Consider the following 20,632-nt stretch of genomic DNA (forward strand, 5'->3'; position numbering starts at 1 on the left):
ATAGCAGTGTGTACATGTTGATTTCAATCTCCCCAACCACCCCTTTATCCCACCCTTCCCCCTGCTCCATAGTTACCATAATTTTGCTAAGTCTGTGAGTCCAAATAATGTAATTTTTTAAGCTCAGAGTTAGTGGCTCCAGGAATATTCTGCTTGAGCTAGCTAAGCTCCCCTCTTCCTTCCTGACTCAGGTTGAAAGCTACCTTCGTGATCTCATATTCTTAAGCAGGGCCCCATTAGCTGAATATTCTTGTATTACTCTCATTGGTGGCTAGTACAACCAGATTTTACAATGTAAGAGGACAGATACCATCTTTTATTGTCATCTCTGAATCTCCAGGGCATTTTGAATTGACTATTCACTAGTCTGAAAATAATCTTCTTAATTTCTTACTATAAGAAATATTGATTTTTTTTTTTTTTTTTTACAAAATAAAGCTTTTAAAAATAGCAAAGAAACAGCTATTTGTCTTCAGTGCGCCCAAACAGTGAATGCCCTCAGCTCCACTGTATTAAATACACTTTTTAAAGTCCCTTGCAGTTTTATTATTCCAGGTGCTACCATAAGAAGCCTTTGTGGTCTACTGCTATAAATGTCATTTGGTCCCATTAAGCAGTGTATAAGTGCATGAAGTGATTGTCTAAATTTATGTTGAGTATTCCTGAGAATATTAAGTCAGGTAATACATCAAAAATTTAGAAATTAACTATTTATAATTTTTTTTTTTTTACTGAGCTCAACATAATGTATGCTTGTTCTGTGACTGTAAGATATGTCAAAAGGGAAGTAGCTAACTTAGACTACTATCCAAATAATTCAAATAATACTCATAGCTGTCTTAATTACTTGGCATTTTAGGTGACATGATGGGAAGTTGAGGTGTTGAAGAAATTACTTACGTTTTTGGTTTTTTTAAATTTTTTTGACCACACTATGCAGTATGTGGGCTTCCCAGGTGGCGCTAGTGGTAAAGAACCTGCCAGCTAAAAGACGTAAGAGATGAAGGTTCAATCCCTGTGTTGGTAAGATCCCCTGGAGGAGGACGTGGCAACCCACTCCAGTGTTCTTGCTTGAAGAATGCCATGGACAGAGGAGCCTGGTGGGCTACAGTCCATGGGATCGCAGAGTCAGACACAACTGAAGTGACTTAGCACATGTGAAGTATGTGTCGTCTTAGTTCCCTGACCCATAGTTCAAACCCATGCCTCCTGCAGTAGAAGTGTGGAGTCTTAACCACTGTACCACCAGGGATCCTGGGGAGGCTTATGGTTCTGACTGAGCAAGTTATCTACTCAATTTTTATTTAAATTATGGGAAAGATGATACTTAGCAGTTGATTTCAAATATTGTATTCCTTAGGCTCATTTTCTTTAGAAAATTAAGAAACTGGGATATGAAAACAGTGAGAAGAAAAATTGACATAAATGGGCATATTTTGTACTATATCAGACAACTACATTATTTATCATTTAGCTCAAATAGAAAAGTTGTAAAGTAAACAGTCATCTTTTTGTCATTTTTCAGTGAAGATACATATTCTTACAGAGTAGCTTTGGGTTTTGGAGATAGTTATTATTACTTTATTCAATCATGTTGTCTCAGATTTTCCCCCTTGCTAATAGTTTGTGAAAGTGATTATAAAGTATAAAAATTAGACACAGGCAAATTTTTACCCTCTAGAAAATATCTATTGACACATTTTAATTTCCTTTCTATTTTCTGAGAAATAAACATAATACACAAAATACAGTAAAATGCACTTTTCCCATTTCAAATAAATATAGTTTACTCTTGTAAAAAATTTAATAATCTGTGTAATTCACCACAGTATCTTAATCAGTGAAATAAGGCAAAAAAAAAAAAAATCTCTAGCTAAATTGTCACTTACTTTAAGATTCTCTTGGTTTTTTGCTAGAGAAAAGGAAAACTATTCTCTGTAGAATTATAGTGAGACTTGGAGACTGCTGCTTCTGATTTGGAGAAAGCAAAGATAAGTTCCTTTATAAAGTGTTTAGTGTCAAAATGAGTCTCAGTTTGGCAGAAGGATAACATCCAGGTTTTGCTGAATGAACTAAAGTTACATGTAAACTTTTTTTGTTAATACTTCTTAGAAACTAGACTGCATTCTGAATTATAATGATTCCTTTGTATCACATGAGTAATTTTTCAAAATTAGTGGTTAAGTATTTAAGTTAACAGTTATGTATGTAATACAAACCCAAGACAGAATTTTAAAGCTCTATTAACAGGAAAGGTTAAAATAATGGTGCTATACAGTATGGATTTATCCTTTTCACAATTGTTATTCTTAATAAGAACTGAAATCTACTGAATTATACAGACTTAACACAGACTCATATACACATACATCCCTGATCAGTTTGAGACAATGCTATAGTTTGCTCTTGTAAGTAGTAAGAATATTTTTAGTAACCAGCAAAAATCACATTTAGGTAGTCACCAATCTTCAGAGTGTACTTATGTATAATCTATTTCTCCTCAAAAGAATATATCACCAAGTAATAAAAATCATTAGTACTGTCTAACTTCCTATGTTAGCAGTTATTTGGAACTTTACATACTAGTAAGCTTACGGAAATAAATCAAACTTTACTGGAGCTCCAACTCCACCTAGCATGTTTCGGCGCATTTACATGGATGCAGAAATGCTGGTCAAACTCTGCCAAAGCATAAACCTCAAAGCATAACTGTGTTCAGTAAAAATCTTGCACAGGCTATAAAGTGGGTATCAGACCTGTCCTCAGCATTACAAAAGGCATCAACTACCGTCCAGGTGGTGCTTCATAATATATGGAATTTTTCCCACTTCCTTTCAAAGAGTGGAACATTATGTGCTTGGGTATCCTTTCATGGCAACATTTTCATTTCTACACATTTCTGAAACAGTTAAGTGTGTGTTCAAAAAATTCACAAGTCCAGTGAAATAAATTTGTAGTTTCCTTCTTTGACAGTCTCTATAATTCCTCCATCTCAAAATGTGTGTTAAAGCTGTTCGCCATGGATGTGTGTTCAAAGATCCTCGACAGGCTTGGTTTCAGCAGCTCCACTGAGTGGCAAGGCAGGTGCTGAGCGGTGTCACTCTTCAGAGCCATCATTTGGTCTGTCCCAGGCTCCCGTCTGTCGTAGTAGAGAGCCCAGAGCAGAGTGATGGTGAGAATCATGGCCAGGATCTGTGTCACTCCAATGGAGATCCCCAGAAACCTCAGCACCTGCAGTTGTTTGGTTCCTCTCAAAAAGGAATACATTTTCTTCCCACAACCCTGTAAAAGAAATAATACGGTCAATATTCCTCTGACTGTGTTACAGAGGATCAAAATAGTGAAAAAAAAAATCATCTATCAGTTAGTGGAACCAAACAACTTGAATTACAAACTTTTAAGATGGTGACTCTCAATAGGGAACCCCTGTGAGCAGCTGGATGGGAGATAGAAGTGTGGATTCTTAAAATAAATTTTAATTATTAAAATAACTGCCTTCTTGTTTCCTTCCCCAGATTCTATAAATAACTCAACTAAATCAAGGAAACCAAGGCTACTGAATCAGCCTACTGTTAATTTGTGCATTATAGTGGAGGAGAGGAATACATAATATGTAACACTTAAATTTCCAAAGACACTTATAAGTAACTATACCCTAATAAGTCATTACTCTTAAGAAATAAAAATCATGTAAAACTAGTCACAGACACATTTCAGTAACTACCTTTTCTGGCATACCATGTGATGCAAATTAAGAGCAAAACATTAGCAACGTTTTATCAACTTCACCAAAAGTGAAGTTAAAATATTTATAAGTAATACTATTGATACTTAACACTGCTTTAACAAAATAACTTCTCTAGTCATCTTACCTTGTTAATACACATACACACACACACACACACACACACACACACAGTGAGAAACCACAATAAATGACACAAAGACAGTCACTGACGTTCAAGTATTTTTCAAAGAGTTCTGCTCAGGTAATTCATCAGAACCCATTTGCACTTATGCTTATACATAATTCTAACAAACATCCTTATATGACAACATATAGATCATGAACTGCAGAGCCAGAATTCTGAATTCAAATCCCTGCTCTGCTATTTATAAGCTTTGTGACTTTGGTCATGTTACTTAATCTGTGATTCAGTTTTCTTGTATGAAAACATGAATGATAATGGGGCCAGCCTGTTTGTGATCTTGGGAAAATTAAATGAATAAGCACAATTAAACACCTAGAATGTGATCTCATATATGGTAAGAGCTCAGTTGGGATCAGATTTATCTGGTATATCAGCCCACAGAAGATTAGAAAGCACAAATTAAAAGAGATGCAGGATCTATGAAGAGCAGGTATTAATAGACAAGCATGAGTACAACACTTTTTTAGAGAATAAAACACCAAAAGCATGGCATTGTGTTCCCACCGAGTACTGATGAAATAATCTTGCCCACCTGTAACAGCGACGGTGGAGGTCACTGTTTCTCAAGACAGTGAAGTAACTATCCAAAATGAATGTTTGCCACTGAGGCTTTAGATCAAGTCTCTCCTTATGAAGCAAAGAAATCTTTAACATAGTTTGGAAAGAGGCACACCAAAAATACTTAAAAGGTTTAGCTTCAGACATTTGGAAAATTAGTTTATGTGAACATATCCTTTAGCATCATTGCTAAGTAATGCAGCACAGATCATCATATCCATCTCCAAAGAAATTGATATAAAATGGCTTTGCATGGTTTAGTTGATTCCTCAACTATGTTTTTAGTACTTAGTACAAAAATGGATCTTTAATGAATAAAGAACAATTAAAATAAATTCCACAATTAAAGGTAAACTACTCAAGAAATACATATGCTAATGATACAACCTTGCGAAATAAGTCAATTATTATTTGATTTTTACCTTTTCAGCAGTCTCTGGTGCTTAAATTTTACCCATATAGTTCTTCCCATTGACATGTAAAGATCTCCCATCCCTTTAGACTAACTCACTCTAAGCTGAATAACTATGCAGAAAAGGTAATATTTTTTTAATTTGTGACTAAAACAAAGCAGAAATTGACTGTGCTTCATACTCTGGCATCCAGTAAAGTCTGTTTCAATTTTATTTTAAACAACCACATATACCAAAACAAAGATACAGTAAATTATATCATCTAGGATATTTGGGAATGTGATATATTAGATAACAGTGAATGTTCCAGAGTGGGAGGGGACCTTAGAAGTCAAAAAGTTCAACTTTTTGTTTGTAAAAATATGGCTAAAAAGCACTTCTAGAGTAACATCCACAAAACTGGCAGAAAAAGGACCTCTGAATAGCCTCTCCCCCATATAAGCAACGAAACCACCAGAGAAAATTGTCAGAATCAACTTTTTTTAGAACTCCAGAAATTAACCAAATGTTTGCAGCAATCTGAGGAGCATTTATTCAAGAGAAGCACCTGAATCTCACTAAGAACAGCAAGCTTTGTGGCGTTTTAATTTGCTTTACTCCCGTGCCCCTTCCCCTGCTCTGCAGGAGCCTTGAAAATAAACAGCCCATAATTACGGTAAAAATCAGTGGTCCGGCAGCCACCAAAGGCAACAGAAAAGGGTCGGAGCGCCTTCAAAGACCCATTGTCAGAGAACGGTCATTATTTGTCCTATCTGGTGGTTCCCTGAAAGAGCTCACTAGCAAGGCTGTCTTTATTTGACTTGACTTGCAGCTCAACCTGGGCAACAGTCTTTTTCCCTCCGGGGAGTATTTGACAAAAGCATTCACAGGTAACTGCTCAACACTGAGGCTGCCTGAGGCAGCGGAGAATAGTTGCACACAATGGGCTAGTCAGAAGCCAGAGGGGGAAAACTGGAGAATGTGAAGTCCTTTGTGGTTTTGGCAAAGTTCTGACATATTTGTGGGGATCTAGAAAGTTACACATGTGAGTAAGGCTATGCTGAAGCCCAGGACTGTGCACATACTCAAGAAAGAACTACAAAGGCCCTGAGATCTCACCTCCGGCTAATGTTGAGGCTCTATGCTTCCTCAGCAAAGTCTGGGAGACTTATTGGTTCTGGGAATCTAAAGAAAGCTCAGTGGCCACACAAGAAAATGCAATAAAATATTAAGACAATCCAGGCTGTCATGGATGGATTTGAATCCCAGTGAAAAAAGCTTTTCAGTTCCCCCAGAAGAGAGGACATAGGTTTGTATCATTATGGCTCATAGTCAGAAGCTGGCCTCCTTAGAGATCACTGGACTGGAAAATTATCTCCATGTCAAGGAGGGTAAAGGTGGTTTATTCAAAGCAAAGGTCCTAGTTAGACTCCTCAATTTTTAATAAATAAATCAGCCCTATTACTTCCTCATTTAGTTTACAAAGATAACTCCCAAACTAGACAGAATGAAAGTATTTAGTTTCGGACTAAGTTTGTCACCAGAATTCATTATATTTTATCCTTCTCTATCAAAAACCCCTCAGAAAGAGATGTTATCTATAGACTCTTTAAAATAATATCAATTGCCATCTCTAGGTACTTCAACTTATATTTAAATATCACACCAGACCACCAAATTCTGCCATGCTGCAATATATTAACCTGTGCCCTTACATATTATTTTCCACTGAAGTGTATTTTAATGATATTGAAGAACATCATAAGAAATTACTCTATAAAATTTTTGAAAAATAATATTGAAGGTGTTTTCCTAAGTATTTTAGAGTGGTAGATATAAAACTGCACTTGAGCAAATACTTTAGAATTTTGCTCCCTTTGAAAAACTAGAATACATGCCCTCCAAACATTAAAATGATCGAGACGATTATGTGTCATTTCACCTGGGCTTTCAGAAAGCTCAAGGACAAATATGAAATCAGCCACAGTAATCCCATTTGCCTTCACATCAAGCATGTCCAATTACTCTTTCTTTAATCCTGGCTTTCCACTGCTATTTACGTATTTTTCCCTTCCAGTTTTATTGAGTTATAATTCACACAGCACTGTGTAAGTTTGGGGCATACAACATAATAGTTTGACTTACATATATCATGAAATGATTATCACAATAAGTTTACTGAATATCCATCATCTCATATAGATATAAAAGAAAAGAAAAAGAAGAAACATTTTTACCTTGTAAAGAGAACTCTTAGGATTTACTCTCTTAACAATTTTTATATATAACATTTTATATATAATATTTTATATATAATGTTAATTATATTAATCATGTTCTACATTACTTCTCTAGGACTTATTTAGCTTTATCCAATAAATAAATCTTATTTTTATTATTCATCCATTGTGCCTTTTTGTTGTATGTTGCATTAAATCATTTAATAAAAAAGATACAAGGTATAAACATATAAATAAAGCACAAATCTCTCTACACTGCATACAATTTAATAATTCTTTGGTAATTCAGGAGACACTGTAAAAACTTGCAGCCTATTAGGGATCAAGCTGAATTTCAGAGAATTGCTTACACAATTACTTAAAGTTAAGGATTAACTTTCCAAATGAATATTCTTCTTCTTGAAAAAAGAGTATTTTTTTTTCAGATTTCTGTGTACAACATGATTGTCTGCCTTAGCCACTCTCTGAATTCTTCATAGACACAACTCCAGGGTTTATGGTCTATTCTGCAACACCCTCTTCAAAGCAGTTCAGTCTGAATACAAGTTGTGAGCTTATTCTGAACCAGTCAAATAATCATGAATAACGTTTACACTTTTCAGTGTAAACTTGGATTTTTGGTTGAAAAGCAAGACACTAAGTCTAGAGAAGAAAAAATATAAATGTGTCTCTATATAATCTATTGTACTATTCACAGATATTTAGTTGCACAAACACTGTTGAGTGTTTGCTGTTGAGTGAGACAAAAAAGGAAACAGAAATGTTAGAGTTCAAAACTGCATTCCATTTCACAAAGACTCTTACTCACAATAGGAAAGAACTAAATTGCATTTATTTGCTTTTCTCAAAATAAAATACTGTTGATTTACCTTGAATATGTTTTCTTCCTAAATAAAGCCATGTTAGCACTGCATTAATAATCTCAGATAATTCAAAGGTATGGAATAAGACAAGTTGGCTAACCTACTTTGCTTGCTGCAATGTTAAAATTCTGGTCAACTGTAAATAACAACACTACCTTTTTATCTGAGAGAAATCACTAATCCCTCTATTTCCTGGAATCTATCTGAAGGCATGTCAAGATGCCTTACTTCACTTGAGGAAATTATACACTTGAAATTATTCTCTGATCAAGCTCCAAAATGAGTTTCTAAAATTAGAAGAACTCCTGTGGCTTTTCAGTACTCAATATTCACAGGCCACATCAAAAAATTAGGCAGACTTCTAATGTGCTTATGAAGATAAAGTATAAATAAAATCTAGGTGCCAATACATGCCAGTATTGATATCTTCATAACTGATTTTTCATAATAAACATAACTCCCAAGTTTGAGATGACAGTGTTAATTATCAGGTACAAATAAATAACATTCAGTCCTATTTATTTTAAAACTGAAAAACTGAGTGAGGGCAGTTCATGAGTTCATGAGCTTTAAAGAGGTGAGAGCAAAAGTTCTCCACTGAAAATCATAAGCCCTGCAGGAAAATAAACCCGTCCTTAAAAAAATTAAACAGCAAGTAACAAAATTTACTCCAGGATTTTCTGTTCTGTTAAGAGTAAAGTTACTCAAACCCATACACAGGAAATGCAGTAGAAAAAGTCTTCATGTATCTCAAAAAAACCCACAGACCCTTGAATCTCATTTCATCTTCACAAGCTCCCCATTAGAGATGCAGAATCCTAAGTTTAAAAGACTACATTTATTGAACATCTGTCATTTTTACCAAAAATACGAGGGTGAAAGAGGAGAGTGAAAAAGCTGTCTTAAAGCTCAACATTATAAAAACTTAGATGATGGCATCCAGTCCCATCACTTCATGGCTAATAGAAGGGAGAAAAAGTGAAAACAGTGACAGATTTTGTTTTCTTGGGCTCCAAAATCACCGTAGATGGTGACTGCAGCCATGAAATTAAAAGATGCTTGCTCTTTGGAAGGAAAGCTATGACAAAGCTAAACAGCATGTTAAAAAGCACAGATATAACTTTGTTACAAAGATCAGTATAGTCAAAGTTATGGTTTTTCCAATAGTCATGTACAGATGTGAGAGTTGAACCATAAAAATGGCTGAGTGCCGAAGAATGGATGCTTTTGAATTGTGGTACTGGAGAAGACTCTTGAGAGTCCCTTGGACAGCAAGGAGATCAAACCAGTAAATCCTAAAGGAAATCAACCCTGAATATTCATTGGAAAGACTGATGCTGAAGCTGAAGTTCCAGTACTTTGGCCACCTGATGTGAAGAACCATCACTGGAAAAAGACCCTGATGCTGGGAAAGGCTGACAAAAGGGAAAGGGAACGGCAGAGGATGAGATGGGTAGACAGCATCACTGACTCAATGCACACGGTTCTGAGCAAACTCCAGGAGACAGTGAAGGACAGAGGAGCCTGTGTGCTATAGCCTATGGGGTTGCAAAGAGTCAGACACGACTTAGTGACTGAACAAGTGTCAGAAAACCCAGAAGGTGGTATTCTCCCTAGGAAGGTGAGGTGCAGGGGCAGATGTTCACTGTCTGGGCGGAAAATGTATAAATACAAACTGCTCATTAGATGTCATCTCTCGCTGGGCCCTTTTGTCCACCTAAATGTTTGTCCTTAAGAACTGGAAAGATGTGAAAACAAAATGAGAAACCACATGAAGTCCCCAAAACCTTGATCTAAAATCTACCTTCAGCCAACACAAACAGAACTAGAAAATGCATATTTTCCTGCCATTACTAGCAAAATTTAGGGCAATTTGGTTAGTTAAAAATCTAATCATACGTCACTATTTTTTCTATTTACCCTAATAAGTGTTAATAAATTCCTGTTATTATTGTCATTAGCTACCACCATGCATTGAAGATTCGTGTTTATTTTGTGCCAAGTGATTTGCTAAGGGTTTCTTATTAAGTAGCCCAATTTACTCTTTTTAAATTATAATGAGGCAGATACTACTATTACCTCATTTAACGGATAAGGAAATTGAGGTTTAGAAGTGAAAAAAATCTATGAACACTCAGCTTGCTCCTCACCTTGTACTCCACATCTTGAAATTTTAGTGACTAATACAAGTATGAGCTTTGGAATCAAATAGATCTGAGTTCAGTCACTGACTAGCTCTGTGAAACTGGATTAGGGCACTGAACCTCTTTGTGCCTCACCTTTCTTATCTGTAAAATGGGGATAATGATACAGCATCTTCAAATAAATGTTATAGGGCTTATATATACATTTATATAATGTATATAAAATGCTTGCTCAGAGAGTTCTATATGTGACTCTATTTGAAAAATCCTATGTGTATTTTTTAATCCCTAATTTACTTTAACTCTCAGCTATTACTATAGTATATATTACAAACAGGCACTATTTGAAGGGTTGTAAACATGCTAATTCACTCACATGAGATGGGTATTCTGGTTATCTTCAATTTAAAGGTAATAAAAATGAAGTACAGAGAGGTTTAAAACTTGCCCAAGGTCACACAGCTAGCAAGAAGTAGAGGGAAGATTTAACCCAAAGAGTCTAGTTTGGAGCCTAGCCTTAACCTCTGAACCATGCTTCCTCTCTAAGGAAAACTCATTCCTAGAATCCTCTCCTTCCTCGGCTTTCAGGACACTGCTTTCCATTTCTTCTCTACCTACAACAGGTGTCTTCTCTGCCCTTAAGTATTGCCATTCCCCAGCTTCTGTCCTTTGCTGCATATATTACGCAGGATATAGTTTTACCTCCTCCCATGCATTTATTGCCTCCTACATATTGATAACACCTGGAAACTGTTAAGACATCCCACTTGCCCTAGTCTGTTCTCCGCTCTTCCTAGCATAGCATTTTCTACGGGAACATAGCCTCCTATCCAGAGACCACACTTACCAGCCTCCCTTGCTGCTAAGCGCAGCCTCGTAAGCCAAGGGAATGTGTGCAGAGGTGCGGAGGGCAGAGCTTCACGCATTGGATATTCCCCTTCCTACTTCCTCCTCCTCCCCATTACTGCAACTTAAGGAAAACAGGAGCAATTGCGGAAGACAAATGTTTAAAAAAACACTGTCTAACCACCCAAGACCCCTGGGCAAACTTGTACAATAGGGCTGCCTGGCAGCCTGGACCAGCTGACTGACCTATGAGAGAGAAACAGAATTCTACCTCATCCAAGCCATTGTATTTGGAGCTAGCACTTTCCTAAATAGGGCACACAAAACCCAGATCTCTGGCTGAGTTCTGTCTCCTGAGCTTCATACTTCCTACTGGGTTTCTGCACATGGAGACCTGACAGGAACCTTAAACTCAGCATTTCCAAAGTGGAGCTAATCAAATCCTACTGCTCCCCTCAACAAATGACTTCTTCATCTTTCCAGAGTCCAAGTCAATGTCAAGCACCCCTGTCCTTGCAGCTTCCCTGTCACTCACTCCCCCACCCACCCCAGTCATCATTCTATTCATTCTCCCCCTTTAAATATCTCTCACACTCATTCTCTCCTTGCCGTCCTCAATGGTACACCTGAATTCCAGCCCTTATAATCACTCACGTGAATTACATGCACATTTCCCTACCTGATCCCCTTCTCACCCAATCAAGACGCAATTCTCACCTCCACTCAGACTCTACAAAGCCAACCTAATGATTTTTTTTAAAGCATAAATTTAAAATTGTTACTTTGTGAGGTACTTTCTCAGGTCAAAATACTATCATGGCTTTCTATATCGGTACCTTCTAAAGGCAAAATTTGCAAGTCTCTCCTAATAAAGCACAGGAGGAAAAATAAGTTGTTTGAATAGTGAATAGGTAACAGGAAACTCACCATTGAACTATATCGAGACAGGGAGAAAAAGGAAAGAAGGCATTTGTATACCTGAAGCAAAACCAGCAGAATAGTTCAAGACCCGATTAGATCAAGCAAAGCTTGAAGATGAAAGGGATTCTGCCCCCCCACCAAGCCCAAACTGGTCCTGCAAGGCTTGGATTATAAAACAGCTATCACCCCAGGTCCCAGTCAACCCGACCCCTGCCGGCAGTTAACGGAGGAGATAATGAAGTCAGCAGAGAGGCATGAGGGAGTGTTTTTGACTTTATATAAAGGAGCCCTGAGAATGGAACTTCTTGGGGATATTCCATCTAAATAACCATGGAACTTGAAAAGCTCCCTACCGTTCACCGTTCAGGCGATTCTATGTGTGTTTATCTGAAAATGGCACATCATCATTAATAAATCAGCATCCCATAACTACTCTGTCCTCAGCTTTACTTTCCTAACAATGCCTCAAATTGGTGAACTTGTCTTTTCATCTGGCAACTACTCACAGACTTCAGGATAAAATGCACGCATTAGCAGGACATACAGGGCTGTTCATAAGTCAGCGCCTGCCCTGTCCAGACCTCCCCATTCCCCCTGCGCCCACTGGGCTGTCCTGCTTCTAGCTCTAATTCTGCACCATTGCCTCTGTCTGAAAAGTCCTTTAGGGACCCAAGCCACCCAGATGTTTTTCGGCAACTGGCTAACATCCACTTAGCCTTTAAGAAGACCCAGTATCCACCACCGGCTCTATGCGTTCTCACTGCACAACTCCATTATAAAGACAGTGGCAGTGAAGAACCGCCCACCCAGTGTCAGGCTTCTCCCCATGCCCCAGGTCAGGATCATCTCCTTCCCACCTCTTTTTCTAGCCACTGAAGGGATGATCATTCCTTCACAGATTTAACCAATTTCACAGTAGTGCAACTGGATGGTACCTGGCCAGGGGCCAGAGCTGTTACCTCTTCCTTGCTGGCTCCTTTTTTCAACACTTGCCCCTAATTTTGTTTGTTTGGGGCATGGCAATTTACTTGGTCCCGAGGAGTCCCACTAGCAGCACAAGAGCAGGATGAGCTGGGAAAAAAATAATCCATCCCATACCTAGGTAGAGCTTGCCAGAAGGCCACACCCCCATTCCCCACCCTGTCCTTCTGTACCCACAACACTCTGTCATCTTTCTTCCTCTGGTTCAGAAGTGCTGACATAATATTTATGTGTGTAGGATGTTGTGTGTGAAAATCATAAAATTAAACGTCTATTAGTCAAAGCAGACACATAGTACTGACTCACCTTTCTAATTCTAATGAAGATGTTGACAGGAGAAGAGTATTAGCAAAAAGAGTTGAGAGCTAAGATTACTGCCCCTCCCCACAAAAAATGCACAGAGATCAGAAAATGAATATCATTTTCAAGGACAGCAGGGTGCAAAGAAGATGGGTGGGGCCAGGACCTCCAATCCCAGTGAAGGTTGAATTCCTGACTCTCAGCTCACCGAAAGGTTAGCACACAACTGGGAGAAAAACCTCAAGCCAACTCACATGATCACCATGGCTGCCCCCCCGCCCCTCTTAACTTGGGGAGCATCTCTGCACGTCCACTTACTTTCTGAGAGGACTGCAGACCTAGACACACCGTCATCATCTCGGTTATTCTTCCTGCAAGTCTGGACTCAGAGAGAAAGACGCATCCCCTTCATATCCACACCCCCCAGGCTCGGGCTTAGTCGTGTCTGACTCTGCAACCCCATGAACTATAACTCAGCCAGACTTCTGTCCGTGGGATTCTCCAGGCCAGAATACTGGAGTGGGTTGCCATTTCCTCCTCCAGGGGATCTTTCTGACACAGGGATCGAACCCAAGACTCCTGCATCTCCTTCATTGCAGGCCGATTCTCTTACCGCTGAGCCACCGGGGAAGTCCTGCCCTCCTCTATCTCTTTATTTATATATAGAGGCTTTCTGTCACTCAGAAAAGAAACAAACAACCATCTAAAGAGGAAGAAATGGTTGAGGGCAAAATTATTTGCCATAAAGGAAAGTATTAAGAATATTTATTATTCAAACCAAGTACCACAGGGAACTTGTCAAGATTAAAGGTCTAAAGAAAAAGTGTCTTAAGGGCACACAGCTTCGTGGAAACCAGCTCACTGTCTGGCCCTTACATAACCTCTGTGAATAACTACTTTTCTGAAGAAGCAGTCCATCTCTGAACAGTAGTCTTTCTCCTAACTACAAAACAAAGGATTGTGTCTTGGGACGTATACTTTACTTGACTCTCTCTCCCTCTTGCTTGTACATTTGAGTTGGTCCTTTTGAAGTAGGGCCTGTTGTGAGCTTGTTTACATCCATTTCTTTTTCTTGAGGTGGCATGCAGAGGACAAAAATGTTTTTTCAATTTTTTTTGAGGGGATGTTTTTGCTTCATTTTCTCTCTGAGATAGCAAACACTGTAACTATTCCATACAACTGTGTTTCTTCACACTTTTAGGTATACCGTCTTTTCCCAAGAAAAGCTGATGAAAGGTATGGATCCTGGTCGTTGAAAAATGCATGCAAAATATCAAAAACAATTACAACAGTATCACTTTTCTCTTGAAGCCCATCCAAGAGTTGGGCTTGGGGTAAGGCCCATGGGAAAGGAGCAAGAAGTCCCTATTTTACCCAAACTTTGAACTCTACCAGCCTTCTTTAGTCTTCTTTCTCTCTTATTATTCTCCAGTCAAGTCTAGAGCTCTAGTGGCTGACAGGATGAAAAACTTGGCAGGGGAGAGAAGAAAGAGATGCATCTTAGTCCTGTGTTTTACCAACTTAAACTCTGATGTTTCTTTCATTGAAGCCAACTCTCACACCTAGTGTTTAGAAAGTGTGATTAGATTAAAAAATCAAATTAGAGGGTAGGAAGTAGTCAGGAATCCATGGTCCAGCCACCTCCAGGTTGAAGGAGGGGTAGCTTTTACACTTGCAGTTTTCTGGGCAAAAAGATACTCTTCAAAAGATCTTTGCCAGGCTGAATCCCTGTTACCAACTGGGCTAGGTTCAAATGCCATCTCCTAAGAGAACCCATTCCTAAACAGCCTACTTAAGTAATTCTGTCATAGGGCTTCCCTGATAGTTCAGTTGGTAAAGAATCCACCTGCAATGCAGGGGACCCTGGTTTAATTCCTGGGTTGGGAAGATCCACTGGAGAAGGGATAGGCTACCCACTCCAGTATTCTTGGGCTTCCCTTGTGGCTCAGCTAGTAAAAAATCTGCCTGCATTGCGGGCAGCTGGGTTCAATCCCTGGGTTGGGGAGAACCCTTGGAGAAGGGGTCACAAAGAGTTGGACACGACTGAGTGACTTTTACTTCACTTTCACTTTCACCAAGAAAGTCTTTCTTTAGCACATGGCCCTGTTCAGAGTCTTCAAAGTGATTTTCACCACTTGAAATGATCTTTTATTGCTATTTTTTTCTTGTTGAATGTCTAACCAGAATATAAGTTATACTGCAAGAGAACGTTTTGTCTGCAACATTCTCCACTATATCTTCAGCATTCACAACAGCACTTGGAAACCAGTAAGTAAAACTTTTGAATGAATGAATGGGACAGAACCAAACTGATGGTCAGAGATATTTTCACCTGTGAATTTTTGAATGTGTACTTTTATACCAGTGGATAGCTCATTACGGATATTTGAGGAGCTGTGTGCCAAACCAAACAATACCTCTGATAAAAATGTTTTTAAAATGTGTGATTACTGCTCTATTTCCACTCTGTCATTTTTCACAGATTTCAAATATGTCATAAAATATTATTGGGTCAGGGACCATGCAGGCCACCAGATGGTTCAGAATGATTTATTTCCTTGATTTCAGACTGCTGAAGAAAGATTGCAGGAAGAAAGTCAGTTCTTATCTCTAAGCTTACAGAATATGAAAGATAAAAGGGACCTTGAAGTTCATCTAGTCCAGATTCACTCTTAATTTAAAAATCCATTCTACCCACCAATGACATAGTTATCTGACCTTGACTTTAATATTTTTAGTGATGAGACACTCACTGTTTTACAAGAGAACCGTTATCACAATTGGACGGATTTTGATGAGCAAGGTCTTCCTTCTATTGATTCAAAATTTCCTTCCTGTAACTTCTGGCCCTTGGAGCAACAATAAATAAGTCTAGTTCCTGTTCGGAATGATGAACTTTGAAATATTAGGAGACATCAAAATATCTCTTTTTAGTACTTACTATTGCAGAATAAATTTTCCTGAATACCAATAGCTGTTTCTCACTTGTTTACATTTTTAGACCCCTCATAGTTCAGGTGGATAATCTCTGGGCACATTGCAATTAGGAAACATGTTCTCCAGGGCAGAGAGGAATTAACTCTTATTTTTAATGATGGATTTAATTGTATTTGTGCCATAAAGCTATTAAGTGATCCACTTTTATAAGTCAGCTATACATATAATTATGTGCTATATCATTACCAATATCAGCATCTGTTATTAATTATAAAATGCAAAAGCAGATTAGTCTGATATAATGAACCTCTATATCTGCTGGAAATCTGTCTATAGAACATCCCAGAACTGATATTGTCAGCTTGCTTTTCAAAGTCTTTGATGAAAATATGAAAAAAACTTTAAAAATAATATGGATCAATTTGCCCATGCACAATAGTGTAGCTCTTTTTAATCTTAAAATTCATGTAACAGCAATTATAGACATCCTGAAGTAAAGCACCTCATTAAAATACTACCAGCAAAAGTGAATTGCATTTTTAAAGCAAAAAATTTCATTAAATATTTAATTAACTGCTTCTCAACTAAGTAACAAAACTGAAGTGAATCTGTCCATACTCAGATTTTGTAGGAAGATGTAAATTCATCCATGTTTTGTCATTCTCAAGGATCAATATTGGTTATAATCATGTTAATAGTATTAATCACCAAAGAAGGTAGAAATTATTACATATGTAGCCCAATAATTTCCCATATTGACTTCCTACTCCTAAGAATTAACAAATGGATTAGATTAAGTTCACACTAGGAACACTGATAGGTTTCAATTCATATGTCTACATTCACATGTAATCATCTGGGGCTTTTTATGGATTTTGGTTTTGGATTTTATTCTGCAATTTTTTTTTTTAATCCCAGGAGGCAGCATTCCCTGGGGCTCACATTCTAATAAGTAAATGTCTGTCTGTAATCATCTGTTTTGCTTTTTTTAAAAACCTAGTGGTGAGTTATAATGTATTGGAATATCCACAACTATGTCTGCATTTACTATTATCTTAGAAATATTTAGCACAACCTCCTGTTTTATGAAATCAACAAGACTTTAACTATTGAACTTATTAGGTGACTATCCCTACTATAGATACCAACCAATATTCAGATTTCACCCCCCAAAAAAGATGTAGCATATCACTAAGGAACTCAAGAGACACTGGACAAATAATTCTTTGTTCAATATATCTTGTATATTCCTTTTCATTCAAAGTCAAAATGCTACTAAGCATAATATGCTTAAAATGATAACATCCAAACACAATACTTCCGAGTAGTGTGGGGCATGACTACAAGTATTTTGATTATCCTTTAAAATAAACAACCTGAGTTATTCAGCTGCTTCAACAATTCTCGGCCCGTCCAAATTCATATGTTAAGGCCCTAAGCCCCAGAACCTCAGAATGTGATCTTATTTGAAAAGAGAGTCTCTGAAGATATAGTTAGTTAAGATGATGTTATAGTGGAGAAGGATGGGCCCCTGGTCCAACATGACTGGTGTCCTTATGAAAAAGGGAAACTTGGAGACAAATGCAAACAGGGAGACTGCCATGTAAAGACAAAGGCAGAGACGTGGGTGATGCTTCTACAAGCCAAGGAATGCCAGTGATGGACAGCAAACCACCAGAAACTGGGGGAGAGGCACAGAACAGGCGTTTCCTCACAGGCATCAGAAGGAACCAACCTTGCTGACACCTCCATCTCAGACATACAGCCTTTAGAACTGTGAGTCAATTAATATGTTTTGTTTAAGCTATCCATACCGTGGTGCTTTCCTACCTTAGGAAGACTAATACAATTCTGAATCTCTTAAAAATATTTGGCACTTCTCTCTGTGGCATGTCTTCAGAGCCCAAAGAACTTTATTTTGGATATCTTAAATGTGACATAGCCTTGTCCTCTCAGACGAATTTTTTAACAGCCAAAAGTTACTCATATTTAAGATATGTATGAGATGAAGCACTTGTGTCAGTAATCCAGCATCTTTTTCAAATTTGTTAATTTACACTATAAATTAATAAAACTGATTTTCTCTTTGTGTATCTTTACAACTGACTTTAGCAGATGGCCTAAAAGATGTTTGGAACAATAATAGTATTTCCAGGGAAAAACAGATACGTGTTGTGTGTGTATATCATATTATGAATGGTGTCAATTATTATTTTTATGTTAAGATGATTTGTGGTATCCAGATGCTTGACTGGTGAGGTATCTGGGAAATGATCCCAGCTTCCCTTCCATCTGATTTACATTTTGAGCCTCCATTCTAGATCAAGACTACAAAACCTTCTATAAAGATGTTTATATCTGTGTGGTCCTACATAGGAACTGCTAGTCCCAAGTAGCTGTGGAGCACTTAAAATGTGGCTAATGCAACTGAGCAAATGCAATTTTTATTTGATTTAATTTTAACTGAAACAGGAACATGTAGCTATTGGCTGGTAAAGAATCCAACTGCAATGTGGGAGACCTGGATTCAATCCCTACGTTGGGAATATACCCTGGAGGAGGGCATGAAAGCCCACCTCAGTATTCTTGCCTGGAGAATCCCCATGGACAAAGAGCCTGGCAGGCTACAGTCCATGGGGTCTCGAAGAGTCAGACACAACTGAGCGACTACACACAGCACAGCTACACTGGAATGATGTAGTTCTAGATTTTAATTTGAAAATAAGATTCCCCTAGCAAAGTTTGAAAGTCACCATTAAAAATGAAGGAATAGGAAAGCTTCTGCTAACAAATGAATAACTGATGATTCTGACAAATTCTCCCAGAAAACCTAACTATGAAAGTTTCTTGGCCACTTGACAACTGATTTGAATCCTAGTGAGCATGTCATTAAACCAGCTAAAACTAACATCACTGATCATTAACCAGCAGGGGGACCTGAAGACTTGAGGACAGCATTTTCTCTGGGGAGTGGAGAGAAACACAGAGTTGTGTGTGTGTGTGTGTGTGTGTTTTGTCATTTTTGTTTTGTTTCCTTCCTTTCCCCCCCTCCCATGTTTTAGTATATATGGAAGCCCTAAATACCTATTCTCTCAGGAACTCCAAACCTTGTCTTCCTGAAAATCCAGAGCTAGTCACACACTCTGCATGTCTATTTTAAAAGCACCCTTAGTAAAGAATCCAACTGCAATGTGGGAGACCTGGATTCAATCCCTACGTTGGGAATATACCCTGGAGGAGGGCATGAAAGCCCACCTCAGTATTCTTGCCTGGAGAATCCCCATGGACAAAGAGCCTGGCAGGCTACAGTCCATGGGGTCTCGAAGAGTCAGACACAACTGAGCGACTACACACAGCACAGCTACACTGGAATGATGTAGTTCTAGATTTTAATTTGAAAATAAGATTCCCCTAGCAAAGTTTGAAAGTCACCATTAAAAATGAAGGAATAGGAAAGCTTCTGCTAACAAATGAATAACTGATGATTCTGACAAATTCTCCCAGAAAACCTAACTATGAAAGTTTCTTGGCCACTTGACAACTGATTTGAATCCTAGTGAGCATGTCATTAAACCAGCTAAAACTAACATCACTGATCATTAACCAGCAGGGGGACCTGAAGACTTGAGGACAGCATTTTCTCTGGGGAGTGGAGAGAAACACAGAGTTGTGTGTGTGTGTGTGTGTGTGTGTGTGTTTTGTCATTTTTGTTTTGTTTCCTTCCTTTCCCCCCCTCCCATGTTTTAGTATATATGGAAGCCCTAAATACCTATTCTCTCAGGAACTCCAAACCTTGTCTTCCTGAAAATCCAGAGCTAGTCACACACTCTGCATGTCTATTTTAAAAGCACCCTTAGGAGGTGGTGATGGAGGTTGGTTCTAGACAATACAGTTCAAACTCCAATTAATTCTAAAACCTAATCTTTCCCAATTTTCTTTGTTAAAATGTGATCAGTATTCAGACTTTTATATTTATTTTTAGCTTGGTTCCCTTTCTTCACATTTCAGAGGAAAAAATATTTCAAGTTCTTTATATTTACAAAGAAGAGGAAAATTGCATTGGCCTGTTGTTGGTTCTTTACTTCCATGGTAAGTAAGTTGGTTTTTTACATTCCATGAATGACACATGGCCTTACCTCTTGATAGAGGTCACTGAGATCTTCCTGGTGGGCCTGTTTGGAACACCCTGGGAATTCCCTAACACAACAGGAATCCGGGGGCCAGTCCATCTCTGTCATTTCCAGCCAGTCGGTGAAATAGACAACTCCACAGCACTTGAACTGCAAAAGAATGACTGGTCAGGCTCAGAAACAACAAAAATATTTTCTTAACTTTTGGGAGATTAAACGTTAAATTTCTTAAATTTTTGCACCCAGAGCTAAAGTCACTTCTGTCATCACCTAATGATATGTGCACATTCTATGTTGACAACAAAAATGTAGGAGAGGACTTCATAATGGAACAATTCTGAACAATAATGCCCATAATGCATGAAGACAGATCAGGCATGACTGAGAC

General features: G+C 38.1%; 1 protein-coding gene across 3 annotated transcripts in view; it reads right to left on the reverse strand.

The window, feature by feature from the left end:
* Window positions 1-1,667: 1,667 nt before the first annotated feature.
* Window positions 1,668-20,632, reverse strand: part of TSPAN12 (tetraspanin 12) — a 66,864-nt gene continuing 47,899 nt past the window's right edge. For all 3 annotated transcript variants that reach the window (XM_043463560.1, XM_043463563.1, XM_043463562.1), the window contains 2 exons: window positions 20,251-20,394; window positions 1,668-3,282 (listed from right to left, as the gene is read on the reverse strand). In XM_043463560.1, the coding sequence (XP_043319495.1) occupies window positions 2,977-3,282; window positions 20,251-20,394 (450 nt within the window). In that variant the 3' untranslated portion in view covers window positions 1,668-2,976. The remainder of the gene's footprint in view (window positions 3,283-20,250; window positions 20,395-20,632) is intronic.

Source organism: Cervus canadensis, chromosome 3 (assembly GCF_019320065.1).
Source record: "Cervus canadensis isolate Bull #8, Minnesota chromosome 3, ASM1932006v1, whole genome shotgun sequence".
In the NCBI taxonomy this organism is placed as follows: domain Eukaryota; kingdom Metazoa; phylum Chordata; class Mammalia; order Artiodactyla; family Cervidae; genus Cervus; species Cervus canadensis.